Source organism: Mirounga angustirostris, unplaced genomic scaffold (assembly GCF_029215605.1).
Source record: "Mirounga angustirostris isolate CCGP_5_RB_7025 unplaced genomic scaffold, mMirAng1.0.hap1 SCAF_8, whole genome shotgun sequence".
Taxonomy (NCBI): Eukaryota; Metazoa; Chordata; class Mammalia; order Carnivora; family Phocidae; genus Mirounga; species Mirounga angustirostris.
In genome coordinates, this window is record NW_026991716.1 from 143,373,348 (window position 1) to 143,398,350 (window position 25,003).

The 25,003-nt window shown below is 54.5% G+C and overlaps 1 protein-coding gene across 3 annotated transcripts in view; it reads right to left on the bottom strand.

Moving 5' to 3' along the window:
- Positions 1–25,003, bottom strand: part of RPS6KA2 (ribosomal protein S6 kinase A2) — a 339,623-nt gene that overhangs the window by 210,032 nt on the left and 104,588 nt on the right. The window contains exon 1 of one of the 3 annotated variants that reach the window (XM_054505643.2): positions 17,329–17,504. The exons of the other annotated variants lie outside the window; for them this stretch is intronic. Within the exon in view, the coding sequence (XP_054361618.1) occupies positions 17,329–17,379 (51 nt within the window). The 5' untranslated portion in view covers positions 17,380–17,504. Of the gene's footprint in view, positions 1–17,328; positions 17,505–25,003 lie in introns of those variants that run through there. 3 annotated transcript variants of the gene reach the window in all.

Below are 25,003 nucleotides of genomic sequence, written 5' to 3' on the forward strand. Positions count from 1 at the left end.
GACGCTGCTGTTAGATGTGAGGCAGAGGAAATAATCCGCAGCTCCTCGCTGTGGTTTGGTCTGTTTGTAATATATTTAGGAAGGTGTGTCTGGTGACTGTTTCCATTCAAAATTGGGTGCAATCCACCAATCCGGGGCTGCCTGAGGTAGAAAGTATTTATTAACAACCATGATCGCTAGAGAGGGAAATAAGGAATTCCAAGGCAAGTAGCGTCCACTCCTGCTGGAGCCCCCATGGAATGTCGATGATGGAGGGAGAGCCACCCCAGCACCACCCTCTTCCATACCGACTAAGACACTCAAATTTGGTCCCAGCAGCCCAGCTAGTTGTCAGGATAGGAAGGGCCACCACGTCAGCGATCCTACAGGAATGACTGAGGTCGATTTGTCAGCATCTGCCTTCATCTCTACGCTCTGAAATCAACCGAGACCACAGGCTGAATGGGGACCCCGGGTAACGGGACCCAGAAGGGGCTGCCGGGCAAGCTCGAGTCAAGGTCGGAGCCAGACCCTGTCGTGGAGCAGCCTGGACCGGGCTCAGAGCTGAGCTCCAATCGCACATCCGTGAACCGGCAGCAGCAGAGATCCGAGCCAGCTGCGCGAGAGTTCACCCACGTTCAGATTCACAGATTCCATGGAGCACGGAGGGGTCTGAAAGCTGGGATCCCGACAGATGCAGCCCCGCCCCCACCTCAGCCCAATTTACAAGTTAGAGCCACGGTCTCCCCGATTCTCTGTAGGGTCCTGCCAGCTGACAGGTCAGAGCTTGTGTGTCTGCTCTAGAGTCAATACGGGGAAAAATTACAGAAAAAACAACTTATTAAAATGTCCTCGTGGAGATTAAAGAAACAGAGTGGTACGAGGAAGCACGCTCCCCAGGAGGAGGCTGGGGAGTGAGGACAGGGTGGGAGAGAGACCAAACCCAGGGCCAAGGCTGCGTCGCTGCATAAATCCTGACCCGTGAGTGATACTTCACCTTCAAACCATCAGAATTCAGGGAAGATAAGAAAAGCCAGCTGATGATACTCATCTGTTACTTGAACACCAGATAATAGCCGTAATTAATCAGTTAACCCACAGATACTAATAAGACACTACATCTTGTGCTTGTCTGAACTCCCCCTCTTCAAGCAGGAAGCTATGAAGAGGCAGAAAGTTTTCAGATCCCTGTCTTGGGTCTGTGAGTGCAGCAGAGGGAGGGTAAGCACTGTCCACCCACACGCGATGCCAGGTGGAGACCTCCAAATCTTGATTTCCATTCTGAGTACCAGTAATAACAGATGCTTAGTCCTCTCAAAGATCTTTTGTGATTGTGATGGCAACGCTCATTTTGTGGCGAAGACGAGACTCCTTTCTCTGTGGCCAGGAGACCAGCTCGGAGACAAGACGGCTCGCAGACACCAGAGCGTCGTAAGGGACCGCAGTCCCCCTGCCACCTGCCCGGGAAGGCCGAGGCCTCGCTGTGCAGGGGGCCAGGAAGCTCTTGCCTCCTTCACAGACTTGGCCTCCCGAGAAGGAAGCCTTGTTCTCAGCTGAGAAGGACACGCTTGCCTTGAGCCAAGCGGAGAGCAGAGGACGGCTCCCACCTCCCCCCGGGCTCACAGCGTCAAGAGCATTTCCGAGCGTGCCAGTGTGCGAGCTGCACTGGGCCGCACCCTGGGCAGGCACCCCAAGCCCCCTCCTGCCCTCCCCAGCTGTCCTCGCCCTCCTGCTTCCCCCCACCTGCCCTTGGTCATTACACTCCCACTGACTCTGAAGCTACTTGCCTACTTGTGCCGTGCTGGGCCCCGGGCCACGCATGTGCATGTGGACGCAGTGGATGCAGTGCTGGGCCCCGGGGCCTGGGCCACATGTGTGCATGCCCCTCCACACACACACATGCACACTCTCCCAAACAGGCCAGGGAGCTGGGCTCTGTGCTGCGAAACCCTGGTCCCAGGCTCAGAGGAACTTCCTCACCCCCCAGCTCATCTGCACCTGAAGCGGGGGTGGGGGTTGGACAGGCCCACAGTGGCAGAGGTGGGTGACTGACGGGCAGGGGCCCTCACTGACTGGGAAGGCACACAGTGGGACAGGCAGAGGGAGTTTGCCATAAGACACTCTGAGGCACTGACAATCTCCCTACCATCTGCTGCTCAAAACAGCCTTGATTTGTCATGCAGACCTGATGTGCTTGTTCTAAAAAGTTACCATCAAATACATATCGGTAAAGAACGACCACCGTTTTCTCTGGTGCAGCCGTCCGCGGAGCACCGGTGGGCGCTGAGGACCGGTGTGCTCGGGGGCAGAGCTCTGGGGGAGGCTCGGATTCTCCTTCTGACAAAGAAAGCCGAGTAAGGGTCTCTTCCACCCCTGCAGTTGGAAAACAGGAACCCACAAGTATTCCTCACCCGGGAAATTCTTTAGAGTCATCCATGTCAATAAATAGGTTATTTTTGTTTAAAAAGAGCAACGTAATGTGTTCAGAAAGTTATTTATGGCAAACAGGAAGGCTCTAATGTGAAAGACTGGTTGACTTTGATTAGGGACAATGGCGCTTTGAACACAGCGGGCGGGCGCTCAGTGGAGACACTCCCAGGCGGGGCCAGGCCAGCAAGGTAAACACGCACGGCAGTGGCCAGCAATTTCCAGCTGGTCCCCGATGGGGATGAATGTCAGGGCAGCCGACCCAGGGGAAGGCACAGGATCCCCAGTGGCTAACGTGTTGAGCTTGAGGGGACAGCAAGCAGGACACACAGCCCAACAGGCACCCCGAACAATGGGTTGATGTCTTTGGAGGGAGGTCAGGGTGAGGAGAGGATTTGGGAATCAGGAAGCACTGAATAGGATCTAGGAATGCACTCAGGAGTTATTTATGGAAATAACAGAACTCCTACTTGAAAGAGGCCAGAAGTGAACCAGAAATAAGCACCATGATCACAAAGAAACATTTTACAATTCATGATTCTCATTTCTGAATTAATACAGATACTTGGAAAGTGAACCACGGTGAACAAATAAATGGTTGCTGAGGTTCCGGAGTTTTCTCCTTTCTCCTTCCAGGCCCACAGCCGGGCTCCTGCTCACCACCCTCCCAAGGTCAGCGTCAGCACCTACCTCTTCACTGGGAAGGATGCGGGGAGAAAGATGAGCAGAGTGCCGTGGGCGGGTGCGTTGGCCTTGCCCCTCACTGGTTCCTGACAGGTGAGGACCCAGGGTCCCCACCCCACGCCGCCTTTAATCCCACTTCTACCTCCAGCTGTCCCAGCCTGCTCCCCACCCCGGTCGCCCCCCTGTGCCTCTCCCCTCTGTTCATAACCTGCCTGTGGATATATTCATGGCAGGCCCTACATGCGAAAGGTCACCAACGTAACAGAGGAGAAAGGCTGGACACACAGCAAGTCCCCGACACCTACTGCTCCCAGAGGCAGGTGGTCCCCCCACAGGTAAGGAGAGCGCTCACATCTTCCTTCTTGGTAAGTCTGGAATACAGGGGACTCCCCAGCATGACAGATGGAGAGCGAATGACGTTCCTTCTCTTTCCAATCCTATTCTCCCTCTGTTTTCCAGTTCTCCATACTAGAGGAATTCCCCAGCATTTCCCCAGCTTTTCTGAATTTTTTTTAGCAGCCGTATTGTCAGTCTGGAAGAATGCCTTCTTCCTGGATCATTGCTGCTTCATTCCCCCGTTTGATATATGGCCATGGTGCTGGATTTTCTCAAATCTCTGTAGGTCCATAAAGGTCTCATCTGTTCCCTGAGCTACACCTGCCTCTTCTGGGGCCAGCATTTGTTTGCTTCTCTCTGGAAGGTAAGGAAGCTGCCGTGGTCCTCACGGAAAGTGGGCGCACACTGGCTTCACCTCAATAAGGGACCTGCCGCACTCATGTGTTCTCCCTGGGGTTTTGGAACAGGCCTTCTCTGGGCTCTCCTGTATCTGCAGTGGACTCATCTCCTGACGGGCAATCCGTCCCCATCATTTTGCTCCCAGAGCCCTCAGTGGCTCCTCACTCCCGATGACGTGTTCTAATTCCTCCCCCCAACACGTAAAGTCATTCGCAGTAAATCTCGCCTGACCTCACGTACAACAATCCTGGACCCTTCCTACTCTGCCTGTGGGGGTGTCCCCATGCTAAGCCGACCTGGAGCCAACTTCCCGGACCCCCTCCTGCGAAGACTCTCCACCTCTGGACTCTGTAGTCATCTCTGCCTCCTGCTTCCATGGCACTCAGCATTCTGCTGTGTGAACAGTGCTCGGAATGTCTACACATTCATACTCTCCCAGATTCAAATCATCTCCTTCGATCTACGCCTTTGTATGTAGCCTGCACATTAAAGAAGCTAATCATTACGATTGAACTACCGCTCTGGTGGTCTGCCTGGCAAGGCTTATCCGCGGCTGTGGCCCCTGAAACTCCGAGAAGCCTTCTTTCATCACCCGGCACGTAAGTCATGTGTGTTAGAGAGACTGGTCTTCCCTTCAAACTTGTCTTCCTTAACTTGGGGAGAACCCTCTTGCTACAAACGTCCTCGGTTCTACCAAACTCAGGGGGATTTCCACATGGCTGTTGGCATATTTTGAGGATGGATAGCCTGGCCCAGAAACCATCTCCACGTGTGTCAACAGCTCGCCCTGGGAGCCGGGGTAGTTGAGGTGGAGACGGTCGGTGCCCTTGTCCTCCAGGAGCCCAACAAGAAGTCAAGGGTATGCAGGCAGGGCTAGTTTTCTCACATAGTGTCCCAAGGAGGACACAGAGAAAGAGGTGCAAGGTCTCCCCATAGAAGAAAGTAATAAGTTTGTTCATATGGATTTTATTTACCAACCATAAATAGTGATGATGCTGCCCAATTTTTACTCTTTGAAAGGAAGGCAGGTATTTTTGGATTACACTATAATGATCAGAATTTGCCTCAAAATAATCTGGAATGGGGGGAGGGTGGGCGTGTTGATGCATAAATAAAACAAGACTGGCTTTTACTTAATAATTTTGAAATTACGTATCTGTGACAGATCCATGGAGATTTATTATACTTTCAGTCTGTATGTGCTCACAATTTTTACAATAAAATTCATTTTTTAAGAAGGGATTTAATCTCTCAAGCAGATAAGTGTGGTTGTAGATTATCTGTAGAGAGTATAACTTTTAAATAGCTTCTGAGATTAAAAGCATCCCAGAGCAGCATGAGATAATTCACTTCTAGAGCTGGTGCACCTCAGAGGCAACCGTGACCCTGGGCACATATAACACCGATTCCGTCTGTATGTCGATCCCTCCCTGTGTGGTATTTGCCCCGCCGACCCAGCGCCGAGCACAGAGCAAGTCTGCACTGTCTCACCGGTCCCGCCGAGGTCCCTCCGCTGCCCAGCGATGCCATGTGGTCCTTGCAAAGGCTATGTCTTTGTTCAGGGCACGTCCCTACCCCCTCCCGTGTCTCCAGCCCTGCACTGAGGAGTCGGATCCGTCCAAGCTGCCTTCCTCACGATGTGCGGCAAGTCGGCTGCATCCCACAGGAACTTAGCCCCAATGTTCTCTTCTTTCACTTGAATGCGATAGAAAGACTTGCCTTTCTGCCTTCGACTCTTCTCTCCTTCATGTCACATGAGAAACTCTGGCTTTCCTAAGGAAGACTTGAACTCCGCAAGGTGGGGATAATGTCTTACGTCTTTCCCAAGAGGTGAGAACAGGTGTGAAGACTTCACAGCCTGCATCAGCCTGATGGGGAGGACACTGTGGTCTGTGATTCATCCCCGAGAGTGGGAGGGTGGGGGCGAGGTGAGACAAAGAACAAGGGACGCTGAGCTTCAGAGAGCCCTGCATCAGACGACAGGTGGGCAGCCGCCCAATGGGGCTCGAAGACTCTTGATTCTAAACTCCTTGCATCTCGTGCTGCACCTCTGGCCCCCCATGTGTGGCAGCGCTTAATGCTCGTGCGCCCGGCACATAGTTGGTGATGGCAGACGAACTTCTGAAGTTGGACGAAGGGTTGCAAACTCTAGGAACTGCGTGTATTTAGATGTCTATTCTCCAAGTGGATCTTTGGTCATGGTCACTAATAGATGGAACCATATTTGTTTACCACAAATGTTAATTTTATAGAATTTGGTTCAGCGCAAATAGGCAACAAGATAGTGAGTCTGGAGAATAAAACTGCAAACAGAGCGACAATTAAGTGAGAGATGTTACCTCTTAAGTCACAGCAGGTTCACATCTAAGACAACTCGAACTGAGAAAGCACCGGACAGCATGGAGGACAGAGCCCAGGGAGGACGGAAGGGGGACTGGAGACCGTCCGCGGCCAGCTCACAGCGCAGTCACACGTAAGCTCGGGGGTGTCCCGGCGCCGTCTGTGCTCGGGGCAGGCCGGCCAGCCGTGGCGGAGCAGGCCCGGGTCAGGGGCGCCGTCCTTCCCTATCAGCGCCTCGTCTCCCATCCTCCTTCCCCCCTTCTGTGCAAAGTCAGTCTGCATTCTGCAGCTAACAACACAGACAGAAGGAGACGGAAAGAAAAACAGCCAGAAAGAAAAAGGGGGTAAGCATCAGCGCAGGAAAGGAAGAATCTGCTCCTTAGTGGCTCAACCCGTAACCGTTTGGGAAAGCTTGCGACATGTAAGCACAACCCCAGAGCTTACAACACTGCGGAGGAAGTCTCCCCAAGGAACCAGACACTGCGCTCCAGACAAGGAGAAGCCACGGGCCGCACAGGCTCCTCACCTTCCCCAGGACGGATGACCTCACCTCCCGGCAAACTGCGGCTTCAGGGCGGGCAACACCACAAACCCCTCATTGTCCGCGGGCGGCCCAGCCCGCTGCCCTCTCTGTCCTGAGCCCGGCGCCCTGTCTCCTGTCAGCCCCGCACTCAGCATCTCCCCCTTGGCCTGTCCCCAGGGCCCCCTCACCTGCTGCCCAGGGCCGGCTGCCCCAAGGAAGGCTGAGCCTCTTTCTGTCCTGACACCTGGGGTTCTGGGTGTAGCAGGGGAGCTGTGCCCCAGGGGCCCCCAGGCTTAGCCGCCCCCTCCTCATGGGACTCCAGGTCCCAGTGCTGCGCGTCTCCTTGGTTTCTGCCCCAGGTTTGCTCCCAAAATGTTAGGGTGTCCTCTGTCCCAGAGACAAAAGTCCTCTCTTGACTTCCCCACCACAGGCCCCCCAGGATGTTGATGCGCTGACCCCCCAGAGCCCCCCATGGCCAGGAGTGCCCCATCCCTCAGCCCTCCTGCAAGGGGACCCCATACTCAGCCCTGCTGTGCGTGTCTCTCGACCCCCAGCACGCCATTCTGCCCTGGATGGTGGGCTTAGGTTTAAAGCTTATGATGATAAATAAGAATATAAGGAGAAAAGTAATGTATACAACACATTGTTTAATTATCAAATTTTGCTCATCCTTAAGTAGCATTCTAAGGTTTTCAGATGCTGCTTTTATGTTTAACCTACAGGCAATTTACCCAAGGAACAAATTTCAAAACAAACTTCCACTCCAATAATTATAGGCAATAACAAAGTACCAGCTTTCTCCTTTTTAATGCATTAATGAATTGAGGAACATAAAAGCTCAATTAAAAACAAAGGCGCATGCATCACTGGGCTCTTTCAGTCCTGTTAATTTAATAAAACACTGGTGTTGAAATGCCACTGAGGGAAAACGGGATATCCTTGCTCTTTTTCTTGCTTGGGGTTTCCCCTCAGCTCACATCAGTAAATGCCAGATGTCTGCTCACCGCGCTGCACTCAGAGCCCCAAGCCCCCGGGCAGCACAGAGGATGCGACGCGAGGACAGAGCAGGGTAGAGTGAGAGCCCAGAAGGGTGGGCCAAGGCAAGGGGCTCCGCAGAGCCCCCAGGGTCTGTCTCAGAGGCTGAAAATAACAGGATCTGAGGTGGGCACCAGTGACCCAGACATAAAGGGTCCCGCGCGCCTGCGGCATGACCACTGCTGACCAGTCTCAGCAGACCGCTGCCCCGTCTGTCCTCAGTGTTACGTGACCTCCCTACTCCACGAAGACTCACACTCCCCTCTGTACCTGCTGCTTCTGGAAGCCCATTAGTAATGCAAATGCTAAAGTTTATAACCGTATTCTTGTAGCCAAATCACCGTAGGGTTAAAAACTGACGGAATAGATGTTAAATGAGAGATGGAGGGAAGGTCAGGCGGCGAGAGGACATCTGGCTGAATCGGGTGCTTCTGGCTAAGCCCACGCAGGGCAGCTCTGGTCCACAATCCGGGCAGGGACCCTCATTGTCTCACCCTGGGGTCCCGCGGCTCCACGGAGCACCTCCACGACCCACCACGGCAGGGGCCAGGCTTGAAATCCAAGTACACACATGTTCAATGGCCATCGACACCTTTGCATGTCTCTGTATGAATAAACATTGCATATCACAGATGTCTAAGACTATCACAGTTGTCTAAAACTTCAAAGCCTTTGATTTTATAAATGATGTGCAATTATGTTCTCTTAATTAGGAGAAAACATTGAAAAGGCAAGAGAGGTGACAATGTACTTAGTCCCAATCGAGCAACGAGTAAACAAGAGACAAAACATTTGTTTCAACAGTCAGTTATAATCTACAGACCACATTCCCTCAGTTCCAGAGAGCTGAAATGTTTAAAAATGATCTTATTAGTTTAAATTATTAGTTTTAAATTTACCTCATTAATTATGTGGTCATATAATGTCAGCTTTCATTTGTAATAAATTAATGATTCACCTAGGAATGATCAAGGACTGAAACACTTCCCTCCATTAACCAACGCTTTACTGTCAGGGAAATCAATGTCCCCAGATCACTATATATACAAACAAATGCCACCAGAGCCTATCAGACTGAGAACGTACAAGAGGAATGCATTCCAGGCTCTTTAAACCTTTAGGGGCACAAATCCGCAGCCCAGATGGTGGGCCAACCCCCACCCACCGTGAGATGGCGAGGGAACCAGCGGGTGCATAAACAGAAATCGGCAGGTGGCAGGTGAGAGGGCAGGTATCTTGGGTCTAGGCCTTTGGGGCCGCCTGGCTTCTAAGGCACCGGGCCCCAGACTGGGTGAGGCATCCTGGGGCGGAATGTCCCAGTCTTCCTCCTGAGCTTCTCCTGCACGTGGAGGCTGGGAACCCACCACGGTGCAGCAAAGGGTGCATGCCCGGATTCGACCCCAGGCTCTGTGTCCCATGAGAGCCCACGTGTTCGAAGTGAGGCTGTGAGGAGGTCCTGCCATCCAGCTGCGGTGGGGATGGAGATGCCCCCCAGGCAGGGCTGGGATCTCGCTGGGCGCTGCCCCCTCCCATCCCCAGCAGGGCCCTCGATGGGTCCTCATCGGGTGTACCTCCCAACATGAATATTTATCCAACACGTTTTCCCACAAACAACTCAGTGTGTTTCCTAAGAGAAATTCTGGGCCTCATTGTGAAGATGATAGTACTTTTTCTACCTCTTCATAATCTGTGGCAACAGAATGTTGTATAAGTCTGGAGAGCTGCATTTGTGTGTCTAAGAAACACCGTAACAGAGTGGGGACAAAGAGAAGCCCATAGAAGTAGGGGCCCCACGGACACCCTAGACGGTGGGGGGGATGTCGCTGAGGGGCCAGTGCTCCCCGCCCTGCCCCGGCCACCCTGCTGCACACGGAGGGTGCTAGGTGCTGAGTCCCTGTGGTGGGTGGTGGTGAGCACTGCAGAGTGGGCTGTGACACACCGGGCATGAATGCACGGGCCGGAGCGCAGGACCGGGACGGCCGTGGTTCCGTGATCCACTGGTCACGTCCATCACTGTCCTTCCTGCCCCTCCTCCCTGGGCCGCTAGAACCAGACCCAGCCTCTGACTTCCTTCTTGCACTAAGCTCCCTCCGGAGAACGGAAGAGTCATAGGCCATGCGTTGTTACAAGCTGCTAGGAGCGATCTTCAGCTAGGACTGGGGAAGATCATGAGCTCAAATCCATCACCAGCTTTGTAGCCCCTACTCCAGACCAGCTTTTGTGAAGACTGCTTCCTAGCACCCTGGGTCCAGGGGCTGGGGAGAACAGCTGCTGGACAGACTCGGGGCCCTTCCAGACCAGACGGGAGTGGGCTGAACCGCATCAGGCCGAGACACCAACCCTCCCTTAAGGGGCTGGGCCACGGTCGTGCCTGCTGGCCCCCATCTCCAGCATCGACAGTCAGAGCTGAGGCTGGTCACTAGGGCAGGGATGTGGGGGCGCCCACCCAGTAATGCCCCCCTCCTGCCGTGGGACACTGTGGGCCAGTGAAGGTGCTGTCCTCGTCACTGGACGCAGCCCTGAGCTACTCTGGGCCTCACGTGCAGGTGGAGAGATGCTTCTGAACGAGTTCTATGAACACCAGCATGCAATGCTAATGCCCACCGGAGAGACTCGTGCCAGGACGTGTCCTGACAGCCACCAATGCCTGTGCCCTGCTCCAGACTCCGTGTCATCCACGGCATTTCATGTCCTGGCTCACCCCTGTTGATCCTGTGAGACCTCTCACTTCCTCGGCAGGAGCACACTCCTGTCCTCTGTGTCCCCACCACCCTAGGTCACGGCCCTCCGCGTACTGCGTGGGCAGGTCGCCGGCGGAGGGCTCCCGCGGCGGGGCCATGCTCCCACCTGTGTCCCAGGCGGCAGACACGCTGGGACCGCACTCCCCGTCCTTCAGCGGCAGGTGGAAGGACATGGGAACGATGAATCTGGCCAAGCAGAGGCGTGGAAGGTCCGCGTCAGGGCGAGAGAGGCCTGGGACATGTTTGTGGCGGCCGCCCGGCGCCCACAGCAGCCACCCGGGGCAGGGGGGAGGGGAAGGAGCCCAGCCCTGCGGCCCCCGTGCCTGCCCACGGCAGCTCCGGGCCGCGGAATCGCACAGCTGCTCGGCGTCGCGGCGCCCACCGCCCCGTCTGCGGCCACGACTCGACCACAGCAAGAGCGGCCGGACACGGGCATCGCGGCAGGGCCGGCGCGACGTGCTGTCCTCACGCCCGACTTTCCGACGGGGAACGCGAAGAAGCCGTGGGGCGTCCCGAGAGCCACACACCCAGGAGCGGGCGTGGGAAGCACCGGAGTCCCGTGCGCCCTGGGGCTGCGTGCGCGCTACTGAAGGCGCAGCTTCAGGCCGGCCTCGCGCACCTGCCCGGCGGCTCCGTGGGATTTCCTGCCGGTGAGGCTGAGGAGGAGGAGCAGGCAGTCGGAGGGAAGGGGCTTTGTTGAAAATGGGTGTCACTCTTGGGTGTCCGTCTGCCTTCCCCATATCTGTTTCTCCGTTAACACAGTTGACTGGATTATTTGGATGACGCGAATCCTGTAACTCGTATTTGCTTAGACGTGGCTCGCTAAGCGCTGCTTCCGTGCTGAAGAGCAAGCAGAGAGCGTTCAAACAAGCAGAGTTTGGGAACGTTTAAGGACGGGGCAGTATCACCCTCGTGCAGCAGAACTGGCCGGTGGACCCGTGGAAGGTTTCGGGGTTTCTCAGGGTTTCTGCACTGACACTGAGCACAGCCATGGGAAACTGGTGCTCAGCAGCGTCCCTCCTGGAGGGCGTGAGCCACACACAAAGATCTAAGCCCCTCGAGGCAGGAATGAGACCTGCAAGACACTCTCAGTGACACCAACGCCACCCACCTGCACCCACGGGGGGTGCTCTGTTCACGGGGCTTGCACACCCACCCACCTACCAGGGGGAGGGACTCTGTTCACAGGGCTTGCACACCCACCACCTGCCGGGGGGAGGGGCTCTGTTCACGGGGCTTGCACACCCACCCACCTACCGGGGGGAGGGACTCTGTTCACAGGGCTTGCACACCCACCACCTGCCACGGGGGGTGCTCTGTTCACGGGGCTTGCACACCCACCACCTGCCGGGGGGAGGGGCTCTGTTCACGGGGCTTGCACACCCACCCACCTACCGGGGGGAGGGACTCTGTTCACAGGGCTTGCACACCCACCACCTGCCACGGGGGGTGCTCTGTTCACGGGGCTTGCACACCCACCCACCTACCAGGGGGAGGGACTCTGTTCACGGGGCTTGCACACCCACCCACCTACCGGGGGGAGGGACTCTGTTCACAGGGCTTGCACACCCACCCACCTGCCAGGGGGAGGGACTCTGTTCATGGGGCTTGCACACCCACCGCCTGCCGGGGGGGCTCTGTTCATGGGGCTTGCACACCCACCCACCTGCCACAGGGGAGGGACTCTTCACAGGGCTTGCACACCCACCCACCTGACGGGGGGCTCTGTTCATGGGGCTTGCACACCCACCACCTGCCGGGGGGGATGGACTCTGTTCACGGGGCTTGCACACCCACCACCTGCCGGGGGGGATGGACTCTGTTCATGGGGCTTGCACACCCACCACCTGCTGGGGGGGATGGACTCTGTTCATGGGGCTTGCACACCCACCACCTGCCGGGGGGGATGGACTCTGTTCACGGGGCTTGCACACCCACCACCTGCCGGGGGGGGAGGGACTCTTTTCACAGGGCTTGCACACAAGTTCCGCCAGCCCCAGCTGGGGAGGGCGGGATGGGAGGGTGAAGGCAGGGGTCCTCAAAAGTCAGGAGAAAGGACACCGGAGCTCTGGCTGGGGTACACCTGGCGGGGGTCTCTGCATGGTAGAAGCCCTGGCAAGGATTTCTGGGTTTCCTGTGACACGGTTGGTGTCATCACTGTCCTCTGCCTGTCCTTCCAAGTCTTTGGGCATGTCTCCTCCGGCCACTAAAGCTCGTGCGCCAGGGCGTCTTGGTGGGGGTTGGAGAGGTGCCGAGCTGTGCAGCGGGGCACGCCCACAGGGACACAGGGACACTGGGGCCAGAGGTTGGGGTGGCTGAGGGCCACAGCCGAAGTCTTCTCTGACCCACTGCCCAGGCCAGCCCCAACGTGGCCGCCCGCCTAGCCAGGGGATAACCTCCTACCGGGAGAGCCACACCTGCGAGGGAGTCACTCCTAAGGGAACTGCGATGAGGAACCAACATGAAGTCATCTCTCCCAGGTCCACTTACGGCCACTTAGCAAAGAGCAGAGCCGCGAATCCACGTGTCGCCACCGGGCTTTGAGGAGCCAAAGGAGGCTGAGCAAACAGCACGTGGTGCCACTTCTGTGCCTGAAACGAAGCGTGGGCCGAAGGAGGGAGGCGGGCTGACAGGAGGCAGAATATGGCTGGATCCACGACTCCATCCCGGGTCTGGGAAATGCCCAGGTTAGCTACACAACGCAGATGTTGTAGGACAGGCAGCAGGGGCAGCTTGTGTGCATGCCCGCCCTTGCACACGCAAACAAGTGACCTTCTCATCCCCACTCTTCTCGGAGGGGCCGTGGGGTAGCAACTGCCCCTCGCTCCTCAGAATGTGCAGTGGCCTTACCCCAGCTGCTCCACCCTCCCGATTTAAAACCGAAGGTTCGAGGAGCTGAGCTGCCAGCATCACTGCCTTGGTTAGTTGGGGAGGCACCTGGGGTGAGAACACGCTTGTCACGGCTGCTGCGGGAGTGGGAACCAGAACTGGAGGGTGGAGAGGAGCCGGACCAGCGCCGGCATCGGGGCCCTTGGAGCTGGAGACGCGAGGCAGCCCCTGTATACACGTGCACGCACACACCACCGACACATGTGCACACCTGCCCACACCTGTGTGTGCACACGCCTGCCAGCAAACACACTGCACACACACGCATACCTGCACGCACGCCCGCTCACATCTGTGTGCGCACGTGCACGCCTACACACACTTGCATGCAAACATACACACACACCTACACACACCTGAGTACACTCCTACACACCCACCTACATCTGTGTGCGCACGTGCACACCTACACACACTTGCATGCAAACATACACACACCTACACACACACCTGAGTAGACTCCTGCACACCCGCTCACATCTGTGTGCGCACGTGCACACCTGTATAAACATGCACAAGTGCGTGCACACATGTAGCCCACAGCCCCCAAGAAGTCATGAGCAGGAAGAGACTTGGATGTCACCCCGAGTAAGCAGGTCAGGGCTCATGATGCAGAGGGACCACCTTGAAGGCAGAGGCTGAAGACAAACGAAGACACCCAAACCCATGGGAATTAAAGAGTAAGTGTGACTGTGATGGAGAGAAGGCCGAGCCGCATGGACCATGCACCGTGCCTCCCCAGCACAGGACAGACCACGGGGAGCTGGGGGGTGTGCACAGTGCACTTTCCCTCCAACCGCACCCCGTGCACGCCCACGCTGCCCAACTGCTGCGTCCCCTCGTAGGCACTGTCTCCCCTGCTCAGAGCGGTCCACTCATCCGAGCAGCGCGTATGGCTCCCTGCGGAGGAAACAGTGCCTGGTTTCCAAACACAGCCCAGAGGGGCTGTTCCTCCATCTGTGACAACACAACGTGCTCATTACTCACACGGTCACCTTGCAGTGGAGACCCCCCCAACATCCACCACGCCCGGCTCCTTTTGAGGGAAAGGGGTTCCTCTGCCTGCCGGCCATAGACAGCACCTGTTCCTACATGGCACAGCTGTCCCGACAGGCCTCGCTCGGCTGACCTGCTTTTCACCCCAGCACTTTCTTTCAGATGCCCACATTTCCTCTCTGCACACATCAGTGGGATGGAAGGTACTTTGGCCGAGTAAAAATGCATCTCACTTTCTTCAGTGAGAACAACCGGGCCCTTCTGCCCCAAGCTGACCCCACAGCTGGCTTCCTTCTGCTGGCTCCGGATCAGCGCCGCTGGGGAAAGTGGGCCGCTCCTCTAGCCACGTCCCCGCCACGAAAGACGTTTGTCTTCCCAACCCCACGTGCCCCGTGCTTCTATGTGAATCTACGATGTTTCTTCGCTTCTGTGGAAGGACCGGTTCTCTTTCCTCCAACAGAAGTCACATCTGAATTCACGTGAAGGTGCCTGGGACCAACGGCACAGACCGCGATGTGCTCCTGCAGCGTTTTCGGGGAAATCTCCCATGACAGACCTCTGCGTGCACCTGCCAGGGAGCGTGTGTCCCCTCAGTCTGACCGGGGAAGAGGAAAAACGTGTGTGGGCCATAGAAACAACAGGCCTCTACTCGAATGAGCCAGGAGCAGGGACGTGGAGGGGAGGGGAGGCCGGGCCACCCCCACCATTCAGAGTTCCCAGTGCACGTCCAGGTCAGTTCCCAGTGCACGTCCAGCTGCACCCTCAGGCCCCCAGGTGCTGCAGGGACCCCACAGGACAGGCAGGGGTCACTGAGGACACCTGTGGAAGCTAGCTGCTAGAATGCTGTGCAGTGAAATGCTCCCACACGTCAGAGGCAAATATTTGGAGACTCTGAACGAAACCGCCCACCCATAGCTACGAGGTTGGCTTGACGGCAGCACCTTCTCCATGAGGGGCTGAGCCCAGTGTCCCCGTGTTTTGCTGGGACAGGGGGCATCCCTTTGCTGTCACCCTGCAGAGGGAGGTGTCAGGACAGGGACTGGCGAGAGGCTGAGGGCCCTGGCCTTGCTGGTGCAGCCCCGGAGTCCTGGCTGTGCCCCTGCCCAGGGAGGGGCTCTGAGTGCCGGGAGGGGCCCGTCCGGGGAGGGGCGCAGTGAGGACGAGGAGCTGTTGGTCCCTGCGGCACGGACGTGCCAAGCCCTGCACTGGGTCATGCCTGTCGTTTGCATCCACGCTGGAGCCCCAGAGACCCCCCGCCTGTGGCTGTCACGTAAATCCTCTCCTGTGGGGAAGTGTGTCCATATATCCAGTGAGCCCATGAGAGCAGCGAATCAGCAAATCAACCCTTTCCATTCTGCAGAATCTGGGCGCACCTGCCCATTCCCAGACACAGAAACATACCCGCGTCAACTGAGAAAGCCACATGGGACTCCCCCCAGACGTCTGTCCGGAGATCGGACTGGTGCCCCTTTGCTGCCAGAATTATGTCCTGGTGGCCACACACAGCGTTACACAGTCCTCAGGATCCTTAGCAGAGAGAACACCTGTTCCATGACCCCCGCACGTCCCTCTCCAGGCCAGTGTCCCCCACACGGTGCCACACGGTCATCCTGTGTGTGAGGCCTATGTTCCCTCCCCGGGCTCTGCGGCCAGCCTGCGTGCTCACACCCCCAGCCTCGCCACCAGCTGGGTAACTGGGCACCTCATCCAGGAGGCCTCGGGCTCCTCAGCTGCAAAATGGACAGAGATGTGCTGTCTCAGAAACACTGCACGCCCCCCCCCACCTGCGCGTCTCCCCTCCAGGTTCTCGAGGGCGCCCACTGCCAGTCTGCATCCTCGCAGGGGCTGGTGGGGTTGACCCCTTCCAAGCCGCTTCCTTCACCTGCACCCACATCACTGCACGTTTTGTCTGCTCCCCGTTATACCTGAACTGTGCATGGCATACCAGGCCCTGACCTTCTCTAAGAACCCCTATCTCAATCATTTATCTTCAAAGGGATTGGAGGCCCCATGGGTTTGAGGCAAAGGTACAGTCCAAATAACAGTGCTAAGTATGTTTCAGGCATTATTTACCCAGGCATTTACTTATTTATCCAAAGATTAGAAGAGAATATTAAGAATCATGGAAGGCTAGAAGGAAGCTAGCCAGGGCACAGGCCCCGTGCAGCTACTCTTGATGCTTGAAGAATAGCCACAGACCAATTAAGAGTCATCCTCCTAAGCGGGACCAGTAACAGGACAGGGGATCCTGCGCTAGGAGAGTGAACTACAAGTTAGCAAACACACAATTACATCAAAAGGCATTCCCGGGGAGGGACCAGCGAGCTGGGCGTGAGGCTCCTTGCGACTTAAGTCCTGCAGAGCGAGCCAGGATCAGGGACGTCACCTCCCAGCTGACCGTCCCCTGCCAGCACCTCTCCTCTCTCTGGAGGAGAAAGCGGAATAAGTAAGCAGAGGAAGACAAAAGAAGAGGACAGAAGTATGAGAAAAAGGTAAAAGGAGTGACACCGCTCAGCCTCCTACCTTGTGCCTCAAGCTCTAGGTCAGCTAAAAGCTCCCCTTGCTGAAAAGAAAGCAGGGCAGTCAGCGGTCAGAGCTTGAGAAGGGATATGAACAACAGTACCCAAGCATCGGCCAACTCAAGAGTGAGATTGAATAACCTCCAACAGACAACAGATGCTGCACAGAACAGGACTCTCTTGCAAGACAAAATTGAAAGAAAAACAGAAATAACGGAGAACAAGTTGGCACCTAACAAAGAAAAAAATGAGAAAAGCGAATGCTTTACACAATCACTCTCTGTCTCATGTTAAATATTAAAAAATGGGGTGAGGGGAGGTTACAAATGTCACGTTTGACTTTGAGAAGTAACTACCTAATGGGCTGGCAGGTTTGGCTTCCAACGGGACTGCAGACCATCTTGGAAAGAGAACACCGCCCACTGCAAAGCACTTTGGAAAACAGAAACGAAGTACTTACTAACAGTGCCCCATAGAACTTAGAGAAGGCTTGCCGGACGCGAGAAAGCATGCTGCCTGAGTTAGGAATGACGGTTTATGGCCAGGGAGCCCCCTCCTCTTCGAGCATGGAGAGTCTTAGCCCTCCACGTGTCAGCGAGCAACCTTCTAAGTGGTTTGTAAACATTCCGGCTGATTCTCACCCTCTTCATCCGAGACGCCGGTTCCTTGCAGCGAGGGCAAACCAGAACCACTTTTAGTGGCTGACCTAATCCAACACCTCGGGGTCATTTACTTAATATAGGGACTGCTGTTTCCATCGGGTGGCAAGCGAGCAAGGGTGGCCACCTGTTTGGCTGTGCGTCTGCCTGTCTTGAGCGAAGCCCAGATCAGACGAGCCCCGCTAACATGAAGCTGACGGCGCTGGGGGCAGGACGCACGCGATGGGCGAGGAGGCAGTTGGATCCCATCTCGGGTCGCCGCTGCCAAACCCACGTGACACTCCTGCCACATGCCTGGGAGCCTGCACAGCAGAGTGCAGAGAACGTGATTCTCGTGGTTCTTAGCATTGTTTCCGTGCGTTCTTTCCCAGAGACTCTATTTTTGTCATTTTCAAACTCTGATCTCCTTGTACCATTGGTAGGGCCTCTGCTGACGAAACCTAAAACCGGGAGAACATAAGCCGTGTACCAGCAGCACGGGGCTTAAGTGCAAAGCCACAAAGATTCACTGTTCCCGCGTCCAACTGCTCTCCTTGGTCTCCTAAATCAGCACCTCTCTCCAAATCTGTGGCCACAAATATCCGGAGTAGACTCAGACTGTTCATAACATGGCCCCAGCAGTTTTGTAATGATGGAGCTTTTTTAAAAAGAAACGTCTACACCATGAACATCCAGCCCACGGCTCCTCGAAGGGATGCGGTTGGCTGGCTGAACGTGATGTTCTGCCTGTGCCTTAGAGAGCCTGGCATCGCACAGTCACGCAACCAGCCCTGAAGGAAGGTGCATACACAGCAGAGCCCACAGCCCCGAAGGGTCGCTGTCCTGATCAGCTCTGTCCCGGATCCCAGAGATACTGTTGCAAACTCCTACCCCACATCTTCAAGACCCAAGAAGGCGAATGCAGTGGAGGTGAGTGCAGGGGACCACGGACGCAGACGTTGCTCCACACAGAGCAGGCTGGGAGATGCAGAGGCACTCAGGTGAGAGAGAAGTGCATGATGCCACCCGCCTCCCAGAGTGCAGGCACCAGACTCCTGCCTATCACTGTCCCCTTCCCAGTAGTGCCACGTGCGCATCTTCTTGCTTCTCTTCATGCTCCAATTCATGATCTGAGAAGGACTCAGAGGCCACTATGGGATTTGCATGAACTTGTGTGTGGCCGCAGAGTCCCCTTTGTAACATGAAACAATTCACGTTACTCTTAGGTTTGCACATACGTATACATGTCTAGGGCTACACATACAAACTCAAGAATAAGGAGAACTGCTTAACATTGCAATATTTCTTCAGGATTTTATTTAATTATTTAATTATTTTAGAGAGAGAAAGAGCACGACTCGGGGCTCGATCCCATGGCCCTGAAATCATGACCTGAGCTGAAACCAAGAGTCGGGACGCTCAACCCACGGAGCCACCCAGGCGCCCCAATACTGCAATATTTCTGGAATGAATGACGCCCTTTCTCTATCAAGACAGAAGGTACACTAAGTTAATTCACACTCCTGTGCCACGTCGCTCAGAAAATGATAGCTTTGAGGTATGCTTCCTGCCAATACCCAGAGCACTTGGCTGCCGGGACAGAATGCTCTGGATGCATTTGCCACTCCTCCCAGCATGCTGCTGGCTGCCAGCACGATCAGCATGTTGTGTGTAATTCTCCTTGGACATCCATGTATCCAAGAAATGTGCAGGAGTCACTTGGGCTGTGAAAGAAACTCGGGAAAAGCAGTGGCGAGTGGGAGAGATGCCCGCTTCATGGAGCTCACATGCTGGGGCAGGAGCAACACTGAACAAACCACCCCAAGTTCAATACACAAACACCGTTGTCAGGAGGCTGAGCAGCGGGCTGCCTTGAGTGTGGAGGGCAGCAAGGCTGTGCCCCAGGCTGCAATGAGTGTCATCAAAGCTGAAACCCAACGGGCGCATTAGGGATTACGTAGGCAAAGAAAAGTGAAGAGAACCTCCTCCACAAAGACAGAATATCAGACACAAGACAAACACGACAGATGCCGAGCCGGAGGCCACGGGAGGGCCGCGTGGCTGGGGCTGGGGAGAGCCATGGGACCACGCAAGGGTTTTAGCTAGAATGTGTCTCTCGCTGTGGTAACTGACTGACCAGGGGAGGGCTGGAAGGGGCACTGGCCACTCTCCAGGAGCCAGATGGTGGACCTGGAGCAGCGTGAACAGCGGGGTTGTCCGAGACCCCATGGGTGGGATTACCACCTGGATGGGCGTGCAGGATGAACAGAGCTGATCGTCAGACACCGCTGGGTAGCTGGAGACACACCACTTAAATTCGGATGACAGCTCCCTTTCTATGTCCTCTCCAGATTCACCTTCCAAGCCTCAGACGAACACGTCCACTCTCTGCTGGGAATGTGAATTCTACTCTTTCACAGAAACTCGACTAACATGTCCACAGCTGAATGCGTCATTTTTTCCCTGAACCACCCATTAAAACAAACAGCCCCTCCTCCATTTTTCCTCATTGTAGCAAATGTTCCTACCATTTGCTAATCATCTATGAAGATTAATTTCCTAGATCAACTTGACTGGCCCACAGAGTGCCCAAATATTTGGTCAAATATTATTCTGCATATGTGTGTGGGGATGTGTTTGCATGAGATTAACATTTGAACAAATAGAGAGTAAAGCAGATGATCCCCTCCCCACCCTATGTGGGTGGGTCTTGTCCAAGCAGCTGAAGTCATGAAGAGAACAAAAGGGCCGATCCTCCCTTAAGTAAGAGGTAACTCCATCTACCTGAGGGCTTTCAAGCTTTTAAGCATCAGTCTTTTCCTGCCTTTGGACTTGAATTAAAGCATCACCCTCCCGGAATCTTGAGCCTGCTGGTTTTTAGACTAACGCACCACTGGCTCTCCCGGGTCTCCAGCTGTAGGTATGGGGACTTGTCAACCACCATAATCACGTGAGCCATTCCTCACCCAATGCCCGCCCACCCCCCAACCGTATGTATGTTTCCTACTGGTTCCATTTCTCTGGAGAAGCCTGACCAATACATCAGCCAAAGAGGGGATTATGTTGCCTAGGAAGAAGGTAAAGTAAAAAACAAAACACACCAAACAACCCCAGAAAAACCAAGACAAGCTACAGGGTACCACATCGCATAAACAAACTCTAGAGTACATGAAGACATGGAGATGAGCAGGGTTCACTTCAAAGTCAGGTAGGTTGGAACTCAGGCAGGGCTGCACCTAGGTGCCCGGCCAGATAGCGAGAGAGCTGTGCCCCAGACTCCCATCCTGCTGACTGTGGCCAAGTGGCTGAGCTCAAATCGCTGGTGCATGCAGGGGATTGGTGTGACTCCACAAATGTCTCATCGAAGATGGAATCAACGTCCTAGACTTTCCTGTCTTCTGAAGGGTGGAAACCCCATCTGAGAAGGATCCTGTTTTACGTCCAGGGACAAGGGCCACACCCTCTGAGATGGTGGACGGAGAAGTTGGAAGAAACCCGGGTCCCTGAATGACCTCATGGAGCCGAGCTTCCACACCCACCGGGACTGGCACCTCGGGACGACCCCCGTGACAGATTCAGTCCTTCCCAATGTTAGTCACAATGTGTTGGAGTCTCTCTGCTGCCCCAGTTTGGCTTGTGTCCAAGCAGAAATGGGCATTGAGACACATCCATAGATTCAGCAGCATGGGCTGCACCACAGTTCCCTCCGACACGGCTGGAGGGGATGTCCGTGTGCGTCCATGTGCGTCTGTGTGTGTCTGTGTGCGTCCGTGTGCATCCGTGTGTGTCCGTGTGCATCCACGTGTATCGGTGTGTGTGCATCCATGTATGTCTGTGTGTATCCGTGTGCATGCGTGTGCTTCCGTGTGCTTCCATGTGTGCCCGTGTGCATGCTCACCCTATAGCCGCACACCGAGGAGCGTCTGCATGTGGCAGGCACCGGGGAGCGTGTGAACCACCAGTGGATGGGAATGGCCCGACTGGAGACAAAAGGAGGGTGAAGAAGTGAGGGAAGAGGGTCTGGTTCCAGTGATTTACTGTGAGGGGGAGAAGAGCCTAATTCCAAGGGGTGAAGTGGATTGCCTGAGATTTAAAGAAGCAAGAGGATTTAAAAGCCCTTTTACTTAAGGTGAGCTTCTTCCTCATAATGCTGTCATTAGAGAGTTTTGGTTACTCACCTGGTGTGTTTGCTGTCTACCTCTCACACCTGTCCTTTTCCAAACCGTCTCTGGGAAGCTATGTGTGGGATCACATTGGATTTTTAAAAAGTAATTTCTCCATTTTCCTTCCCGTGAGGACCACATGAAGGGCGCCGCCTACACTGGGCCCTGAGAACACCTCTACCCTCTCAGGAGTCGGTCCCCTCAGGCTCTGTCCTAAGACCTGCCTCCCCGAAGGCCTGCGGCACGTCCAGGCGCCGGGCTCTCGGTCCTTGACAGCACGGCCTCCTCCAGCTCGCCTTCGGAGCCCCCCCACAGCAAACCGCTCCCACCCCCTTCCTCACGGGCTTCTGTCTACGACTCACGATCGTCCTGCGGCCACAGGCCTTTGCTGGGCTGGGGTGCACACTGACTTTCCAAAACACGTCTCTCTGATGGGACGAGACTTCCGTCATCTTCTAGCCAGGTCTCATCTCACCAAGAGAAACGGGTGAAACCAAAGTGAAGTGTACCGCTCATGCATTGATTAAAACACTCTCTCCCAATGAGGTCGATCACGGGGACGACTAGGCACATTTCAAACGTGACCTCTCTTTTTGGTCACAGGAGAGGAGACTTTCTCCGTGGGAGTGGCGACAGCTCTGTTTGGACTGACAGACAACGCATCTCACACACAGGGTTCGACTCACATGCGCCAATACCAGTTTGTAAATCCAGAGAATACACACATTAACTTCGGTCGGAGGCCCAGAACGTGGTTTTACCAGGTTGGCACACGTCAAAGAGACCCAGCCGGGAAGAGCAGGTAGAGGATAACTGTAGTCAGAGCCTGCCCACAGCGCGCCACACGGGACGGGGTGGCTCTGGGGGAGCGCCTCGCTCCCCCACACCTGCATCAGTAAGGATGCATCTTTTTTTCCCCTCCCGTCTTCCTCTTCGAGGCTCAACATTGCCTTTTTGTTTTAAGATTTTATTTGTTAGAGAGAGGGAGAGACGACAGGAGCAGGGGGAGCAGCAGAGGGGAAGCAGGCCCCCCGCGGAGCAGGGAGCCCGATGCGGGGCTCGATCCGAGGACCCCGGGATCATGACCTGAGCCGAAGGCAGATGCTTCACTGACTGAGCCGCCCAGGCGCCCTGGAGGCTCAACACGTCTTCACGGAAGAAATATCAAGAAGAGAAAGTGATGCATAGCGTGTGAAATCAAACACAGGGCTTGGTGTAGCAGCATGCAAAGCTGTAGTTACTGTGATTACAGTCAGAAAGGCTGGCCGCTTCCAATTTCCTTTCTGCAATTCAATTAACCTAATGCGTACCTTTCTGCTTTAAGGTGTTAATTTTTTCTATGCGAGAAAAAACCAAAGGAGGACGGAAGACATTATGACAGTATAAAATCTAACGAACAGATGAACGGGATTGTTTGGGATGTTTTCCTCAGCTAACATGTGCTTTGTGAACCCACTTCCTAGCTGCTGTCTTCAGAAGAACTTAAATTGCTTCCCAGTATCATTTTCATGTTTTGGAAGAAACGGACTCACATTTCTCACAATCGGGTTGGAGCTTGATTTTGCATAAGAGGGGAGGGTTACATCTGGAGAAGAACTGCCCCATCCCCCAAATAACTGGGACACATTTACGTGGATCATAAATAACAGACTTTTAAACGCCCCTCACAGGCACAGCAATCTTAAAATTAATAATAATAAGGCAGGTGTTGATAACATACAGTAGGTAGCCAAGGTGATTCAAGGTCAGTTTCTTCTTCTTGAAGCATCTGCAGATCATCAGCCTCTCCCAACCACCCACCTGACCCTTCACAAAAGCAGCGCCCTGACATGTGCAAGCTACTGAGGAATGCAGCCTGGTTTGCGACGGGCATGTGTTTTATCAAATGCACTTGTAAGGGACAGAGTTGGGACTGAGCAGGCTTGAGCATCATGAAGAAGTTGTGGTGGGCACAGGCACACTTCTGCAGCCCATGGAAGACACCACGCTGAACCCCAAGGATGCTACCACCAGTGGACATGGCGAGACATGGAAGCCTACGCCTCCACAAACGAGACCCGCTGAGCCACGTTGCCCCTCCTGGTCCTACTTGGCCACATGCTCAGCCTTGAAAGTGTCTATGTTGCAAGATTCTCCGGGGTCTTTGTTGGGAGGACCAAGCACAGATAATGCTACAGAACACCCATTGCTGGGGTCGCTGCATTTTATGCAAAGGCTGCAATGGTCTCTGTCTCCGAGGGACCCCCAGGCGGCCACCCCATCCGTCCTTGTCTGGTCACCAAGCTGCCTTGTCTTTCTCTGTATTACAGCAAAATTCCATGTGTACCACAGCATACTTCATTCATTAGGAATTTGATAGGTTTTTTCTATGCAAGGATTTTTAATTAGGATTGTTACTTTTTTGGTTAGTGCTCTGGCTATAAAATTTCTAAGGTTTTGAATGTTCCACAGCAACCCAGTATTTCCCCAAGCCCTTGCTATTTTCAGTGGATGATTTTGCACAATGCAAGGTTTCTCAGAAACACATGGATTGCTTTAGAGCTCACACACCTGTCCTGCCAATCCCTTAGCGAACACTTCGAAGGTAAGACATCTTATTGCATTCCGTGGCTAACTTTTATTCCACTTACGGTGTGGATGTATGGAGTTATAATTCATATGCTTAAAACACCTTAGCTTCTTAATGTTTTATGTTTATTACTGAAACTTTGAGAAGTTTGCAATTATTCATGTATCCAGATATTTAGGTACAATTGCTATAATTTGTGATGTAATGTTTAGACCTTATGAACAAGCCTCTCTGCCTAGATGTGAGCCTCTTCAATGTCCCCTGCAACCTAAGGACCTCTTTAAACTGGGTATTCCAATCCTTTCCCAGGTAAATAAAGGTATTTTCAACCATGTCTCTGATGACTGCTTCTGTCTTTGCGGTTCTGTTTTGTCCCTCAGGAACATCTGGGATTCTTAGGTTCCCACTAGCTTCCCGGTGTTCCCTCTCCATCAGCTTTCAATTTTGTTGGAATCTGGACCGACTCAGATCACATGCCTGAGCTCCAGACTCCTCTATCCAATATCTACTCAACATCTTATTTTGCATATCTCAAAAGCACGTCAGTGTCCATATGCACAAGGTCCATACCTCTCTCAATACTCCCTAACTCAACAAATGGTGTCCATCCAGTTACACAAGCTGAGAAGGGGGAGACATTCCTAACACTCCTCTCCCTCCTGTCCTGTACCTCGTCTGCCGCCTCGGCCCAACGATTTTATCTTTAAGTGGTCCTCAAATTACCCACACCTCTGTCTCCACCACCACCCTCCTGAAGCAAGCTAT